General features: G+C 39.8%; 1 protein-coding gene across 1 annotated transcript; it reads right to left on the bottom strand.

Annotated features, from left to right (window-relative positions):
• Window positions 1-2549: 2549 nt before the first annotated feature.
• On the bottom strand, window positions 2550-17940 carry LOC113534703 (chitin synthase chs-2-like). The gene is made up of 19 exons (XM_034305366.2): window positions 17323-17940; window positions 16875-17010; window positions 16166-16354; window positions 14932-15989; window positions 14746-14835; window positions 14511-14669; window positions 14244-14418; window positions 14053-14154; window positions 13327-13468; window positions 12866-13066; window positions 12176-12460; window positions 11859-12038; window positions 11170-11569; window positions 10749-10786; window positions 10565-10629; window positions 10362-10472; window positions 10052-10269; window positions 8280-8370; window positions 2550-8192 (listed from the first exon to the last, which is right to left on the bottom strand). Exons 1-19 carry the CDS (start codon window positions 17394-17396, stop codon window positions 8118-8120), a joined length of 3789 nt encoding a protein of 1262 aa, XP_034161257.2. The 5' UTR covers window positions 17397-17940; the 3' UTR covers window positions 2550-8117.
• Between the last annotated feature and the right edge of the window lie 151 nt (window positions 17941-18091).

Raw genomic sequence — 18091 nt, 5'->3', positions numbered from 1 at the left:
TTTCATTCCTTATGTTATGCTTACGATCTAAGCAAGATGTGACAGTAGGAATCAGATGCACCTTTTAAACACACCTCCTAACTTTCTATAAAGCTGTGTCAAGAAATGCATGCACACCCTCCCCAATAGACAGGTAGGTCAGTGCAAGGAATATTCCTTTGGATTTTAGTCAGTTATATTACGCATATATTACTGACCTGCAGTGCCATGGAAATGTGTGAAAAATGAATTGTTCCCTTAGTTACTCAATCAACCAATTAACCTTATTTAATTGATAATTGGATTTGATTACACTAGACAACCCCAGGCGTGATTATTGCCCACCAAGTTGAATCTGAACATCACTTAAATAGAACATTTCCAGCAATGTGAAGGAGGTTAAAAGGTCTCAATAAGCAACACACTATGCCACCGTCAAAAGAAATTGCAGAAGAGATAAGAAAGTAATTTATTGAAATATATAAATCTGGAAAGGGTTATAATGCCATTTCAAAGGCTCTGGGACTCCAGCAAACCACATTGAGAGCATTTATCAGTGGTGAATCTTCCCAGAAGTGGCCGGCCTACCAGAATTCCTCTAGAAATGCATCAACTCATCCAGGAAGTCAAAAAAGAACCAAGATGCACGTCTAAAGGCCTCACTCACCTCAGATAAGGTCAGCATTCATAATTCGACCATTAGAAAGAGACTGGGCAAAAATTATATCCATGGGAGAGGCTAACCAAAAGGAACATAAAGGCTTGTCTTACATTTGACAAAAAAAAAGCTTGATGACCCCAAGCCTTTTGGGACAATGTTCTGTGGACTGAAGAGCTGGAACATCTTATAAGACATGGGTCCTGTTACATCTGCCATAAAGCTAACACACCATTCCACAATAAGAACATCACACCAGCAGTCAAACATGGTGGTGGTAGTGTGAAGGTGTGGGGATGCTGTGTTGCTTCAGAGCCTGGTGACTTGCCATAATTAAAGGAATGGAAACCATGAATTTTGCTCTCTACCGGAAAATCCTGAAGGAGAATGTCTGGTTATCAGTCAGTGATCCAAAGCTCAGGCACAACTGAGTAATGCAGCAAGATAAGAGCAAATCCACCTCTGAATGACAAAAAAAAATTAAGGTTTTGAAGTGACCTAGTCAAAGTCCTAACTTGAATCCCAGTGCAGAAACAGGCCCTTAAACAGACAGTTCATGCTCAAATAAACCCTCACATGTGGCTGAATTAAAGCAATTTTGCAAAGAAAAGGGGGCCAAAATTCTTCCACAAAAGTACTGGAAGTGTTTGGTTGCAGTTGTTGCTGCTAAAGGTGGCACAACCAGTTATTAACTTAAGGGAGTCAAATATTTTTCATATATTATCTCTGTATCATATTGTGTGATACAGGTGCTGCATAACCTTTTTCTTTCGACAAATGAGATGCTAATTTAAAAACTGTCTTTTGTGTTTCCTCATGTTCTCCTTGTCTTATATTACATTTTGTATGAGAATCTGAAACCATTTAGTGTGACATGTATGCAAAAACAGAGGAAGTCAAAAAATAATCTTTCACAGCACTGTATAATAAAATGTTCTAATGTTTAGCCCTAAATTATAAATCTAGAATAAAAAATAGGATGACCTTTAGGTTTGGGGTTGCAGAAAATTCATGTTCATTTGGGACTGTTTACCCAAAAGGTTTGGGAACCTCTATTCTACAGCTTGAAGAAACTTGAAACTTGAAGAGACTTGAAAAGTTTACCATGGAAAAGGAACTTTATTCCAGCTAACTGATATCATATGTCTGAACTAAATAAAATTGCTTCCAAAGAAGGTAAACAAGGAAAGAATTCTTGTTGTGATTAATAGGTAATGATAGGTGCACTATAGTTTTAGATTCTATTCTATTCATGTTGTAAGTTGTTGGATTTTAGAAAGAAGGATTAGTGTGCAAAAAGTTTCCGGGGTCATGAGGACTGGACACTTGCGTGTAACCCAGAGGTATTCAGATTGCAGGGGTGGCACAGGTAAGGAGTGAGATGGAAAATACCACAAAAAATAAATATTTACATGACAGTATCAGACCTGCCAATCTTTAGGTGTTTTGCATAGAAGTTACATGTTGTAACACTGAAAAAAAAAAAAAAAAAAAATTTCTCTCATGGGGAGAATTCAATATCTTCCTGTAAGTACTTGCTATACAATAATACTATGGTGTCAACGAAGAAGAGGTTTAACCAGGAAGCATCATAACAACAATGCAAGAGCTCATTTATTGACAGTACACAATTACACCACAAACAGATCGTTTGGTGGTTAGTCTGAACTAGAAAGAACTAGATAGACAAGGGAAAACTGGCTTCAGTGAACAAAACCCACCAGACTTCCACGGATGCTTGTACACTATATATGCTTGTATATATTTAAAAGCTTGCCTTAAACATGATATGTCACATTCATTGTTAATACATTACTTGTTTTAATATTTTCTCCCAGGTAAAAACACTAGATGCAGCTGACAAATAGGAGGGAAAGAGGGATATAACAAAAACCATTTGACTGTGCTTGCTCCACAGAATAATTTTTTTGTTCTCATGAAGGCAAATTTACTTCAGTAAATTACTTCCAAAGAGGGTAATTAAAGAAAGAATTCTTGCTGTAATTAATAGGTAATTATATAGTGTAAAATTATATTTAAGTGTTTTCCAATAAGTTGTTGGACTTTAAAATGAAAGATTAGTGTGCCAAAAGTTTCAGGAGTCTAGCAACACACATTTAGAACAGAAACACCAACAGAATGTGGTGGTTAGCCAGAATACAGTGGTTAGCCAAGAGCAGACTAGGCTAGGGAAAACTGGCTTGGGTGAAAACAACCCACTGTTCCCCCAGTGACGGTGAACATAAACAAACATCAAACATGTAACAAATGTACTGGTATAACATGGAAGGTCACAGACAACAAAACAATTTTCCTTTTTAGAATAAATTTCCTTATTAACAGCAAATACTGCAAGGGGACAGCTGACTCGGCCTAGTGCTAGCATTGGTAGACTGGCTTCTGCCACCAGAGGGAAGCAGAGAGCACCTTCTTAATTAAACTGGTGGCAATCAGCTCCATCTCTGCCTGGGTTTGTTTAAGGAAAGCTCTCCACTCACCCAGCGCTCAGTCTTGAAAAGGCCTCCTCTGCTTTGGAGGTCCAGATGAACCAGGAGAAGGATTTCTTAGTCAGGGCCATGAAAGGTGCCACTACAGAGCTGAAACTGCGAATAAACCACCGGTAAAAGTTCGCAAAGCCCGGAAAATGCTGAACTTCTTTCACAGAAGAGGGTGTAGGTCATGGGATGCCCTGGACAATAGGAAACTCTGGAGAATGAATAAGGTGGAACTGCAAATTCTCTTGGTGGTTATTGATGGACAGGCTTACAGGAGCGGTGAGGTGGTGAACACGACCATTGCCCAGAGGTCTTCCATCCAGGGCAGTAACTGTTAAGGCTGGCTCAATGTTGACCAGGGGGAATTGGAGATTCTTGGCGAGGAACAAGTTCAAAAAGTTGCTGGCAGTGCCAGAGTCCACCAGTGATTTTGTTGCCCACCTCCCCACTCTGGGTGGGACTTGGCTTTTCCTGATAACTCCTGGCAAGTGGAGCTGAAGTGACCTGGTTTCCCACAGTAGACACAACACTTCTCTTGTATGCACTAGTTCCTCTTGGTCTGGGAAAGACATGTCCCTCCCAACTGCATGGGTTCCTCTGATGAATTTGAGGCTTGAGGGCCATCTAGAGGCGAGGTCCAAGACCTGATCTTGAGAGGGCGAGCTGAAGAACGGCATTCCCAATTAGAGACAACACTTCACTCGTATGCGCTAGCTCCTCTTGGTCTGGGAAAGTCATGTTCCTCCCATCTGTATGGGTCTCCTTTGATGAATTGGAGGCTTGGGGCCATCTAGTGACGAGGTCCAAGACCTGATCTCGAGAGAACAAGCTGAAGAACGGCATTCCCCTTGTCTCTCACAGAGTTGGTTGTCCAGCCAAATTGAGAGGTCAAGCAATGTGTTCAAGTCCCTCTCTGCAGCTCATCCTTGATGGGGTCTGAGAGACCATTCTGGAATGCGTACAGTAGACAATGTTATATTCAGTCACACTACTACTGCCTTGACAGAGCTGGAGAAGTTGTTTGGCAGCTTCCCGGCCACTGACTTGATGGTCAAGGACCCTTCTCATCTCCTCTGTGAACGCATGCTAGTTGAAGCACAGGAGACCCTGCTGCTTTGACCAGTGAGAAGGGAAGATGGCTGCCTGGAGCTCAAAGGTGAGGGAACATTCGGTCAGAAAACCACAGAACCCTCCGATTGAACCTTTGAGGGGCAGGTAGGTGTGGCCCAGCTGTGGGGATTGGTAGAGCTTGGGCTTGTGCCAGAGCTAGGGAGTCCTGGGGGGTAGGGCTGGGTTAGAGGGTGTTGGGGCCTGTTGATCAATATGTGTAGAGAACCCCACAAGTATTGCAAGATCTGGGACAGCAGTGTCGCTACTCCTTGCTCAGCCAATGCTGTTGCTCATTTTCGCATTGTGGTCCCTTGATTGGCCAGTGCAAATTGAAGCTGGTTAAGGACGGTGGTTTCTGGGGAGTACTGCTCTGCTGGGTCCATCTTGATGGTTGGGCCTGCTGTAAGGATTGGTGATCCTGGATGGGACTCAAACCCTGGTCGTGGTGGTGATGATGATGACAACAACTTAACCACTGCTCAACAGGCTAGGCTGCAATCAATTACAGAGAAACTCCTGGAGACAGAGATGGGGGAATAAAACAGAAGAAATCTCTACTCTCAGAAAGATTCCCCAAAAGGGCAAACAGAGATTCAAAACAGATGAATGTATGTCCAAAAAAGTAATAAGGCAATATTTACAAAGATCCAAAGAGGCCAAAAATTCCAAGAAGGCAAAAAACATAAAAGATACCAAAAGTCAAAAAAGGCAGGCAGCAAAAGATAAACTTAGTAACAAAGGCAAAGGCAGTGGCTACGTACTCACATGAGGAACACAAGGACTCAGCAATCAACAAAGAAGAGGGAGGGTATAAATAGTCTAGCAAAGGGGAAGGTGAAAACAACAATGAAGGTTAACAGGCAAGTGAAAAAAGGAACATACAAAGGTAGAATGTCTCCATCTAATCCAAAACCCTAACATAAATACACTACATTTTGAAATGTGGCTGTGGGGATGTGCCCATTCAGCTGTAGAGCCACTGTGGCCCACTCCTCTTGAGAACCTGAACAGACGGAATCATATTTACCCACTCCCAAGAAGTATGAGGAGAACCCCAGCAGATGTCAGCCTTCCTCTTGCATTTGGGCAATAGTCATCTCATTTCCCTTTTAAGCATGCCAAGGTGGTCTATATTATTTCTCTACTAACTGGCAGAGCACTTGCTTGGGCCACTGTGGTCAAGGAGTATCAGCCCCCTGAATGTTCCTCCATTGGTTTTCCATAAGCCATGTATAAGACATTTGATAGGATATTATGTGTCAGAGGAGCAGCTTCTGGCCTCCTCTGCATTTGGCAAGGCAACTGTAGCATCTCCAAATATGCCATTGAGTTTTGTACCCTGGCAACCAAAAGTGGCATGGAATTCTGAAGTACTAGAACTCATGGCTGCCTACCAACAGAGTCTAGCAGACAAAAGTAAATACGAAATTGCCACGTGAGATCTGAGATCTCGACTGTTGAGAACTTGTACAAGCTGTTCCTCAGGCTCTATAATAGTCTCTGTGAACATTGCATGGAGCATAGGGCCTGTATAACCACCTCAGTTGGTTGCTTCACTTGAACCAATCATCTGGTCTAGCACAATGCATGGGTCCTGAATGGGATTGAGCCAGAACTTGCATAGCCAACTCCCCACCCTGACTGCTTGCATAGCTGACCTCCCACCCTGACTGCAAATTATCTCTTTTACAGCATGACTACTCTTGCACTGGTAATGGACTTCAAGTGTGCATCTGCAGCCATTCAGTTTGCAGGAGGTCTCTTGTTGCTCTCTTGTCTGCTTTTCAGGCCTCCTAAGTGATGAGTTCAGCTGCCCTTCAGGCTGGCTCAGAATGCTTGCTACTGGACTTGTCTGATGCTCACTGCCAGCTCTGCTCAGCTCCTCCAGCCATGGCCACTGTCAAGTACTGCCACATTGTGGAGTGATTCCCAATGCCATTGCTAGCCCCATGCTTCCAACCAGCTTTGCCTTCGGTTCCTCCTCTTGACAGCTGCTGGTGTAATGTAGAGTGGCATGACAACAAAACATTTCCTTTTTAACAGCAAACACTTAGTCTAATAATACAAGGGTACGAAATACCACAATAACAGGCAGATGTGGGGGCTCATGGGTATGCAAATGAATGGCTTCAACATGCAGGCACGTGTAGCTTTAAGGAGCTTCAGGTGTAATTTCTGCTGTTAACTGATGCTTTCATGTAATCTGTTAGAGAAGCCTGTGCTTTGCTTTTCTCCATATTTCTGAATGAAATGGCATGATATAGGAAAGAAGATAGATTTCCATCTCTAAGAACACAAAGCAAAAAACATGGTAACCAAGAAGACTTGTTTATTCTAATAAGCAAAAAAAAGAGCAGGAAAACAAAAATTCACATACTGGTATTTTCAACATGGTCAAGTTATCAATGAGTCATTTAACAATGAGATAGATTAAAGAAATCATGAATCAATCAATAAATAGGGAAAAGTTATTAATATCAATCAATTAAGTAGATTTGACTCTGTTCCCACTTCCTCTCCCACCCAGCGCTCTCCCTCTCCACCCTACTCCAGACCAGCACTTGAACACCAGTAAGACGAAGGAGATGGTGATTGACTTCCGGAGAATGAGAACACTGCACCACATACCAGTGACCATCCAGGGCTTGGACATTGAGCTGGTGGATAGGTTCAAGTACCTAGGTGTCCACCTAAACAATAGACTGGACAGGCTGGATAACACTGATGCTCTGTACAAGAAGGGCCAGAGTAGCCTCCACCTGCTGAGGAGACTAGGGTCCTTTGGAGTGTGCAGGACATTATTAAGGACATTTTACGACACTGTGGTGGCCTCCGCAATTCTGTACGCTGTAGTCTGCTGGGTGGGAGGCAGTGCAGAGCGGGACAGGAAGAGACTGAACAAGCTGGTTAGGAGAGCCAGCTCTGTCCTGGGCCTATGAAGCATCCCTGCTGCATCGTACTCATCCTCTTTTCCATTCACTGGACTCTGTGGAGGTGGTGGGTGAGAGGAGGATGTTAGCCAAGCTGACATCTATTATGAACAACACCTCTCACCCCCTGTATGGGACTGTGGAGACCCTGTGTAGCTCTTTCAGCAGCAGACTGCTACACCCCCAGTGTAGGAAGGAGCGCTACCGCAGGTCATTCATACCAGTGGCTGTCAGACTTTACAGCACCGCATTACAGTAATGTTCAAATGTGCAATATTTTATAATTTTATATAATTTTATTTCTTACAACACTGCATTACTGTGATATTCATCTGTGCAATATTTTTATAAATTTTATATAGTTTTATATAATTTTATTTCTTTTATTATTCCTAAGGGTGCATATATAGTTATAGTTTTAACTTTTCTTTCTTCCTTCCTTTTCTTTCTTCCTGCACTTTAACTGTCTGTGAGCTGCTGTGATAAGTGAATTTCCCCACTGTGGGATCAATAAAGTTTATAAAGTTAAAGTTAGTAAATAGCCAGTACTGGTGTATGTGTTACCTAGTACTGGTGTATGTGTAAACCTTAACATACACTACACCACAATGTTTGATGGGGGCACATGGTGAAAAGAGCTAAAGTCTGCTGCTTTCACTGGACAGATGAGACATCGTCTGACTGTACAGCCAACAGGACGATCAGCAAGAGACGCTATGCAATGGATTTCTAGTGTACCCAAGTCTATAGTATGTACTAGGTGCATCTGTATCTTAGGTTACTGAATAGGCTTTGTATTCTAACTAAATTTATTTTAAATTACTATTTTGTTTCTTGTATTTTTATGTACAGTAATGCATTGAACAGACAGAAGTGAGAAATAGAGTGTCCTTCAATAGAGGTAAGCATGGTTTCTGTTTTAAGATTGCACTTATCATCTCTCCTTTAGCAGTTGGGTTCTATTTGCATGAAACCATTTCCAGTGGTGTGCCAGTCATTACTTTCTGAAGATTCAGGAACCTATAAAAAATCACAATCAACATCTTTTCTCCCATTGTTTCACTCATATTTGTTATATACCGGTTTTAAATTCTAAAGAAAACATACCATTTTTTTGTGACTGGATTCAGCTGACAATTTCCTAACAGTTTTTGTCTCAGTGCCAATGTAGGCCACAAAATGGATTATTGTGTAGATTCTAAAAAAAAAGAAGAAGAACAACAACAACCAAATCAGAAAAAAATAGATGGGCTATGGAACTTACAGCTGCATTAAAATATATTCTACTTACTTAAGCTCAGAACAGCCAGGCTGATTTCCTTCTGAACTAGTGGAGTTTTCCCATTTGCATGTTTCACAGCTGAGTACAAATAGCAAAGTGATCCCACATGGGATGCCTATGAAGCATCCCTGCTGCATCGTACTCATCCTCTTTTCCATTCATAGAGTTGAGAAAGACACTGAGTATAGTGTTCTAATTCTTTGTTTCTTCACATTAAACCTAATTTTGCTACTGCATTTGATTTCTTAAGATTTTTGCGCAATTTACTGTGTCATTAAAACAGACACATGGCCTATTGTTTGTGCCAGCATGTAGCAGCGTGAGTGCTGCGTACACAGGGTAAATAATCATATAATCTCATTATGTGATTCATAATTATGTATGTGATTCATCATAAGTCCATAATTTCATAATTTGTTGAGAATTGCCAACTTTTTGAACTTGTCAACTTTCCCAACATCTTGTTTTTTGGAGAGGATGGTGAATTGTTTGTTCCGCCAGGCCTTGCTGGAGTTGCATGATGAACATGATCAATGCATGAACTAGACCTAAAGCATTCTGAAGATCAGAATGTAATACAGGAGTGCGCTGTAGCACTGGCAGAAGATGCAGCCCGCCGTTAAGACTGCCATAGGATCCTCAATTCAACAGAGCTAAGAAAATGCCAAAGTACCGTATTACATCCACTCAAATAAGTGACTGGGCGATTCCACAATTTACCAATTTCATTAAAGAGCTTTTATGCATGTATTGAAGCTGCGACCTGAAAAAAGGGCAACCATACTGGCAGCCCAAATATAAACAAACTGACATGCTGGTTTGGAAAATGTATGCTACTTTACAAAGTAAAATTATGTCTCTAATCTGGTGGTACATTTGCCCTGGCTGCTTAAGGAGATAATGTCCATAGGACAAGCAGAATGCATCACTGTTTCCAATGGAAGTGGTTGCCAACTAACCTCAGTTTGTGTGCTATAGGGAGCACCATAAAGGGGCTTTACCCTCTAAAGACAAGTTCGCCAACTGAGTAAATGAAGGTTGATGAGAAAGGGACGATGATGAGCGCAACCTAGTGGGATCTTTTATAGTCTACCCATTTGCTAAATTGTACTGGGCAAAGAGACATGCAAAAGGGAGTACTCTACGAGTTTGAAGGAACCTGTCCTGGCAGTACTCCACATATGTAACCTTCCATTATATCTATTGATAAATTTTACATAAACACACACAGTCAGATGCAGAATTATTGGCATTCTTTAAGAGAATGGGCAAATAAAGACAAAATATGTCTGTATATATCTAAAATTAGTAGTAGTGATTCCTATAGTGATTTCTGCAGTGATTCTTATTTTTACTAAGACTTGTGGAAAGACCACCTGACAATTCTAGCATTAAAGTATTAAAAGAACCTTAAAATGTTAATAATAAAAATACACATTAATATTGTGCACATTTTAATTCATTTTGGGAGTGTTAACCATAGATTTTGTTATACAGTGTTATAACTCATATACATTATGTTATAACTCATATACGGTATATGTAAAATATAGTTTTATTAAAATATTATAGTGTTAATTAAAATAGGTTTAATTACCTGTGGTAAAGCATTGCAAAAAACTGCATAAATAGGAGCAATGCAAAGCTTAGAAGAAATATCAGTGATATTGGATCAACAGAAAATGTTTCGCCTTTTGCAACAGTCCCATTTGGATACACTTTTGGAATAGGCAGGCTGACAGCGCTGCCAATGGTTTGGAGGAACAAGGTGGCCATCAACCAAAGAGCATTGCAGATGAAGAAGACAAATGCCACCTAAATAAGAAAACAAATCTTACTAGATCAGTTGTAATTCTACATTTTGTTTTGAATGTTTTACGATGTCTGCATACTCTATACAGTCTCACCTTATTTCTAAGGTCTTTGAGCTCTTCTGCGACTTTTTCCTGTTGCTCTTTGTTTTCTCTAAGAGGTTCCAAATACCGTTTCTGCAGCTCTTTCCAAAACTCAGTTTCATCCTTGAACATTGGGAGAAAATATGTAGAATAAGGGCAAACAGTTATATATAAAATAAGTATATTTTTGGAGACCTGTTGAAAACAAATTCTACCTCTGAAAGTGTGTCCTGGTGAAGTGGAAAATCATGAGATTTTACTTGCAGATCTTCAATCCAGCCTTTATGTATTGGTTTAAATAGAATTGGGAAAAAACATGATCATCCTTGATAAAGTGCAATGTAAATTATGAATTTAAATTCTTTTTTCATAGAATCTACTGTAAATATTGACACTTACTTCTAGTAAGAATTTGTAGTGTGATGTGTTCATCTGACCTAGTGAATAGATTCAAATAGAAGAATATTTAAACCACTATAGTATTGCTAGATAACAAATCACATTTAGATATTGTACCACAAGGTGGTGGTAAAATTTTAGGGGAAAAAGTAAATTGAAAATGTGGAAATAAATACAGTACAGTCTTGTGGAAGTATTTTTATTTTAGATTGCCAGAAAGCAAGATTACAGACTGAAATTCTGATACTGTGCTTAGAGTTGTGGAAAAGTATGGTGAGGGCAAATGTAAAATAATAACCATATATAACTGAAAAATGTGATCCAAATACGGTCAAAATTCATTTCTGTCATTTCAAATTATTCATCCCGATGGGATTAGGAAATAGACACTGTAATTTATTAATGAATTTTTTTTATTTACCTCTCAGTTTCTTCAGAATCCATGTGGACCTCAAGATCCTGCTCCTCTGACACTATGGATTTCAGTAGTGGTTCAGTTTCACTTGTAGCATCACTGTTATTCCAGCAGGGGCATTTACAGCACGCAGCCTGTATGACCTGCCTCTTGATGGCGCTCACTGCTACAGTTTCCACTTTGCCACCAGTCTCTCGTGTCCCCCATGAGACATTGTTCATATTCACAATGGAGTAAATAGAAAGCAGGAGATAGCCACTGGGTATACAGAGGAAATACAGCACCCCATAGATGACCAGGGAAAACTCCTGAGGGTGAAGAGCTGCTGTGATGAGGTACAGTAGAGTCATGCTAATCAGAAACAGGCCACTGGGGGTCATAAATGTCTGATTCCTCACTATGTCACCTAAGACAGTACAGTACAGACAAGGTTGGGGTCAGTTTCATTCCCACTTGCCTGCTCGGTTTCCAAACCAAATCCCTTTTCACAAGATATTTTCAGTTAAATATTGGCATGTATGTTCAGAACTGTAAATTTTATTTGATGTTTCTGACATTTTACTTTACTTTAATAATAAATATAGAATATAATATAAAATATAATAATAATATATGGAAATAAAATAAAAATGCATCATGTAATAAAAAGCCTAAGTCATTAGAGTACATGATGAGAATATTAAAAAAAGTGCTACCTATGATAGAGAGAATCGTTCCAGTCATGAGGAATGCATACAGAACACTCATGACTGCTGCTATCTGGATCTGTGTGTCAGCTTTCAGCTTGAAGCACAGTGCCAGGTAGATTATGGGAGGCACTGTGGCTGCAATCAGAGCAGCATTTTGTTCCATATTCATTATGAAAGTAAAGCTTCCTGCAAGAGACATTACAGACAAATGTCAAAGATTATTACATACAAGAGTGAGGCAACTATGCATATGAGCATGTTTAGAGTCCTTTTCTTTTAACAAATGATAGAAATAAACCATTTTAAAGTGTAAAGCTCTTCACCTGCTATCATCAGGCAGATGGTGGCAGGGCCCAAAATGGAGGCACCCATGCTGATGACCTGATAAAGGATGTATGGTTTAGAGACGGAGCTGTTCCGCTGAGCAGTCAGGCGCCCAGAGCCAAGCAGATCAATGGTGTTGGCCATGGTGGAGGGCCCCCAGCGCCGCCGCTGGTTGTAGAACTCTTTGAAGTCCTGTGGTGCGTTGGTGTAGGCGTCCGATGCAGCATTATACTCCACCCTCCAACCCTGCTGCAGTAAGAGAGTGCAGAGCCAACGGTCCTCTCCTGGAATCACACAATAGTACAAGAGGAATTTTTACAGCTCATTAACCCATAAGGCACACTTAATTTTACATTTAGATAATTAGTTAAATTCCTGAGTTTGTTTTCACTGTAACGTTGAAAGAATATATTTTATTTTATTTTATTTTATTTATTTTGTAAAAATATGGAACAAAAAACTACAAATATTTTAGGCATAGTGGCATCAATAATCTACCTGGTATTTAAAGCTGGAAACTGATGCAGATAGCAGTCATAAAAATGTATTATGCATTTATAATGACTGGAACTAAGAATGCACAGGCTTTGCTGTCAACTAATGTGTGGAATTACCACAATTTAGAATTATGCCAAATTACTGTCTAATGTTTGAGAAGATATACTTATATATCATATATCAGTTAATACCTTGGTCGTACTGTACATGGTGACTGGCTTCTGTTGCTTTGGTGGTGTATCTCTTCATGACATTATCGTCCATGAGGGCGGCACCTCTGAAGAGACTAAAGCAACCAGGGCTACAGAGCACACAGCCAAACACATGTTCTGCTGTCTTCTGCAGCCAGTGGCCCACTGCATACTCAAATTTCTGATACCACACCATGGGCCCTTCAGAAACATAGTTTTAACAGGGATTAAGATCAATAGGTTTATTTTCTGTTTTCTTCCACTCGTACTTCTCTGTATACTATATGTTGTTAAGTGTTACTTAATGGTCTCAGCATACTAGTTCTAGTACTAGTTACTCATCATTATAGTGGACTTGAACATGTTTGCCAAGAATTTACACAAGGTAATGCTATTTAGGTAAGACATAAAAGCATGAGTTTTAACTAACAACCAGAAACAGAACAAGCAGCTCATCATACCAGTGCCAGTGGGGTGAATCCGGCCACAGGCAGCGCCCACCTCTGGGTAGAGTTTAAGTCTGTCAATAAGTAACATCACAGCAGAGGGCTGGAAATCTGTGTCTCCATCCAGGGCCAAGATGTACGTGTTCTCTTTCTCTTTCTGATTCAGAAAAAGGCTGTTAATAAACCTATATCAAATAAATTCCTCTTCAAGGAAAGACCGGATTTTTTGGGGGGGTTAAAAAAAAAGGTTTCTCCCATTTCTCCCAAAATTGGTTTTCTCATTTGCCAGTTCCCACCTATTGTCTAAATCTCCCCATGACATGAGAGCTACCAACCACAGAGGGTAAAGGCAAACATGTGCTTCCTTTGAGACACATGAAGCCATATTCCACAATCTTTTTGAGCTGCATACCACACTTAGATGAAATTGCTATCTGCCTTTTTCCACAAACATAAGCCCCACAATATAAATTATATAAACATTATGTTAAACGTAACATCCACGATTAACTAGTGTCACTGTGATTGACAGGGGTGAGAGAATATGACATCCCATCTAGAGAGCAAGGCCAATTTTGTCTCTTGACTCCTGGCAACCTATGGCATTGTCAGGATTTGAATTCCCAGTTTCCTAGCAACAGGGTGAATGCATTTCTGTTGCACCACTCAGGAGCTGGAAAGGTTAATAAAGTATTATATGTTGTGTCTGGAAGGACCAGTCATCCTAAGCCAGTTCCATACCTTTAGGCTTTTCCTCAGGTCATCCACATTTTCACCCTGCTCAAACATCTTCAAATACTTGCTGTTGAGTCTCCAGCCAAGGAGGTAGTATAAGTACATGATCTGTTTGAAATAGAATGTAATCACCACACTTTGGATCTTAAAGTAAAACAGTGGATTTAATTTAATTCTTTACCTGCTTTGGAACTTACCTGGGACCATCTCTTTTTGTGTCGAATCAACTGTTTGTCCTTGAAGTGAACCATCATTATGTTGCCTTTAGGAAGTGTGTACTCCAGACGACCTCCATATGGAGTGCTGATGATCTTCTGCTGAGGGAGACGAGGCTTCTTCTTGAATATACATGGGTCGTCCTCACTAAAAATTCTAATACATGACCAAACATGTACTGGTTTATTTTTACCCTCATCTCTGTAATTTCCTTACTTGGTTAAAACAGGTCATGTGATGATACTTACATGTAAACTTCTTTGATTACTTCCACTAGGATCTCAGCATATTCGTTTACATGTCGCACTTTGCCATTCTGCACATCCTTAAAAGCGTCGTCAAAGTAAATATGGAACTCGAAGAAAGCATCATTGTGGTTGTTCATTTTTGGACGGAATTTGTCCAGCCTGGTCACAAATTCTTGTTTTTAGTGAAAACAAGTTTATATTACACACATTCCCAAGTATATTAGACTAAAATTACCTGAACATTGAGATGATTATTTTCATCATTTCATCATATGTCTCATGCCACATTGTTGCACATAAATAGACTGTCACTTGGCCTTTTGATCTAAGGAGAAACAAAGCAATGTTTAATGTTCTTTCTGCATTTCACACTGTATTATACATTTAGTCATGTTTTGTGATCAGGATGTCAGTATAATACCCTTCATCCTTCTTTTTCTCCCTGGCCACAAAACGTGTGTTGAGCAACATGGACTGTTCCAGAAATGCTCCCTCATACATCCGCTTCACAAACAGGTCGTGAGTTCTCTCAATGCGCTGGATCTTCAGAAACCAGATGTAACCAGTACTTAGCATGAGTCCCAGCCACCAGCTAAGGGCACACATGCCAAGAACCACCAATCCTCCAACATTCATTTCTGACACAATACGTCGTGAGGAAAGTGTGCGCGTGATGTCGGTCATCAATGAACAAAGCGAAATACTGATGGTCTGGTAATCAAAAGGCTCATTTGTAGAAAAAGTACTATTTGAATTGGGGCACTTGGCAGAAGGCGCAAATAGAGTAATGAACAGCAGCAGAACAGCCACAGAAGACAAGTACATGGGCAGAACAAAACAGCGACGCAGGGCATGCATCTTGCAAGCCACCACTACAAACCAGCGGCACATTGCAGAAGAAGCAATCTGGATTGCCATCAAACCAAAGACAGTCTTGCTCACGCTTATAGGGATCAAGCTTAGGGACCTCCATTCTGACAAAGGAACACTACCTCCAACCACAGCCGTAGTGACCACAACTTTCACCACACTGGACAGAATGCAAACCACATTCTGGGAACTGGCTATGTCTTTGGAGATGTCTTCCAAAAATGGAAACAGACTGCTGTAGTTCTCCCACCAGTTCAATGAAACAAAAATGGTTCCTACAATGGCCAGGTACACAGATCTTTTTACTTGAAAGGGGCTTTCTTCTATTGCTAAGTAGCTTATTATGAAGAGGACGTAGCCCAGAATAATGAAGATGACGGAAATAACTGGTCTGAACCACTTTCCACATTCCACTTTGCAGGACATTGGTTGGTATGAATCACTTTCCCCTTTATATCTTGCACGACATTGATCAACTACCTGGAACACTGCTGACAGAATGCTCACACTGTTCAAGATCATCACATTAGTGACAATGTCAAAATATGGCATGGCCACCACTGTCACAACCACTTCTCCAAGTGACACCAAAAGCTCAACAAACAACACCTAGAAAACAAACAAACAAAAAAAAACAGATTTTTTGTAGAACTTAAGTCTTTTTTTTCTGGTCACTGAATCCTGCACCACTAGTAGTTCTAAAATATTTATTGTTTAAAAGATTAGTAAGATGAAAATCAAGTCAAAGTCATTTATTTTTATGTAGTCCCAATAAATGCACTTACCCACATGACCGTTTTCTTGGATGGTTTTATTGCACTTTTGAAAATGAACTTCCACAGACTCTTGAGCAGAAGCAGAATATTTGGTCCAACCAACACACAGCCGATACTCAGCAGAGCGCTCGCTTTTTGTCCTTCAGGCAAACTCACACTCACATTGCTTCCAAGTGTTACCAAAATCAGAAATGATGACTACACGAAAAGAATGATAATGTTAACAGATATTCTTAGAGGTAATATTTATTCATATGCAGTACTGAGTAAAAGCTTTAGGCACCCAAATTTCTTTTGTTATAGACGTTATTTTATGACTTCTGCATTATTGAGTCAGTAAAAAAAAAAACATACATTTTATATTTCCAAACATTACTTTTCCAACAAAAATTGAAGTTTACATAAAAATGTTTGCCTCCAGAAAAACTGTGGCAGATTGTCCAAGATGCTCAGTAGGACTTACCAGCTAATTTCTTTATAAATCTGCACAAACTGTACCTGAGACTACTGATGTTTTTTTAAAGCAAAGGTTTGTCACACTAAATATTGACTTCGTTTAGTTTATTACTGTTTACTGTTTATTGATTTTTGTTTTTATGTAGAAATATGTAATTTCAGTATTTTTGAAGGCATCTTTGCTTTATAGCATTACTTTACATGTGCCTTACACTTTTGCACAGTACCATACAAGTTTTTTGTGGTAAACAACACAGCTTACCTTACTCAGTACTGTAAGAGCAAAGACCAGTGCACCAACCATGCTACAGCAGAACCATTTCATAAACCTGATCCTTTTTGGGGTTTTTTGTTCATCTTGAATAATTGGAACTTCCCTGCATGCGTCCCATGCCTGCCTGTTTATAATAATAATAATACTAATTATGTGTGTGTATATATATATATATATATATATATATATATATATGTAGTATTAAGATTAACAGCAAATAACAATAGTGTCAGCTAAAATATTTTTATAAAAGTTATATAGTTGTAAAAAGAATAATAAAAATATATGCCTATAAAGAATGTTAATGAAATAAAATTTATTGAATGTGTAAACAATGTATTTATTTTCATGTTTTTCAGTGCCTATAATTAACTGATTCAAATGTATATAACTAAAAAAAAATCATGATAAAGTGCTGGATGTGCAGCTCAAATACCTGAATTTGATTTCTTTCTGCTTTTCTCCCATAGTGATGTTCCACAGTGCCGTGAAAATTGTTTCTCTTAACATTAGGAGTCAGAACCTTTAAATACTGGAGGAGGGCTTCTTCTTGGTAATACCCGCCTGTGTGCACATAGATCATTCTAATGAAATCAGTTTGTTGTTAGCATATTGTCACACCCAAAAAATTGAGGAAGAAGAAAGAGAAAAATTGAAAAATCAATACATCTGTAAAGCCCCTCAGAGGCTAATCTTCTTTGTTATCTGATGTCAGTACAGTCAGGTTAATGGAGTGTGTCAGTAGTTGCTGCTGTATACCAGGAAAGAGAAGTGAAGTGTGGCCAAGTATGGTGACCCCTACTCGAAATTTGTGCTCTGCATTTAACCCATCCAAGTGCACACACACACACCGTGAACACACACACGGAGCAGTGGGCAGCCTTTTTTGCTGCGGCGCCCGGGGAGCAGGTCTGGATTCGGTGCCTTGCTCAAGGGTCTCACCTCAATCGTTTTATTGAGGGTGGAAGAGAGCGCTGGTCATTCACTCCCCCCACCTACAATCCCTGCCGGACCTGAGACTCGAGCCCACAACCTTCGGGTTACAAATCCGACTCTCTAACCATTAGGCCATGACTGCCCCCCCCAAATTACTTTTCTGCCATATCATAATTGATATAACTGGCCGTGTACATGAAAGAACTGTTGAATAAAATGAACAAGGGTGTCAACTATGCTGTTGGAATGGTTTACCTTTAAAGTCTAAG

Source organism: Pangasianodon hypophthalmus, chromosome 6 (assembly GCF_027358585.1).
Source record: "Pangasianodon hypophthalmus isolate fPanHyp1 chromosome 6, fPanHyp1.pri, whole genome shotgun sequence".
Lineage (NCBI taxonomy): Eukaryota > Metazoa > Chordata > Actinopteri > Siluriformes > Pangasiidae > Pangasianodon > Pangasianodon hypophthalmus.
This window is presented reverse-complemented; position numbering and strand designations above follow the sequence as displayed.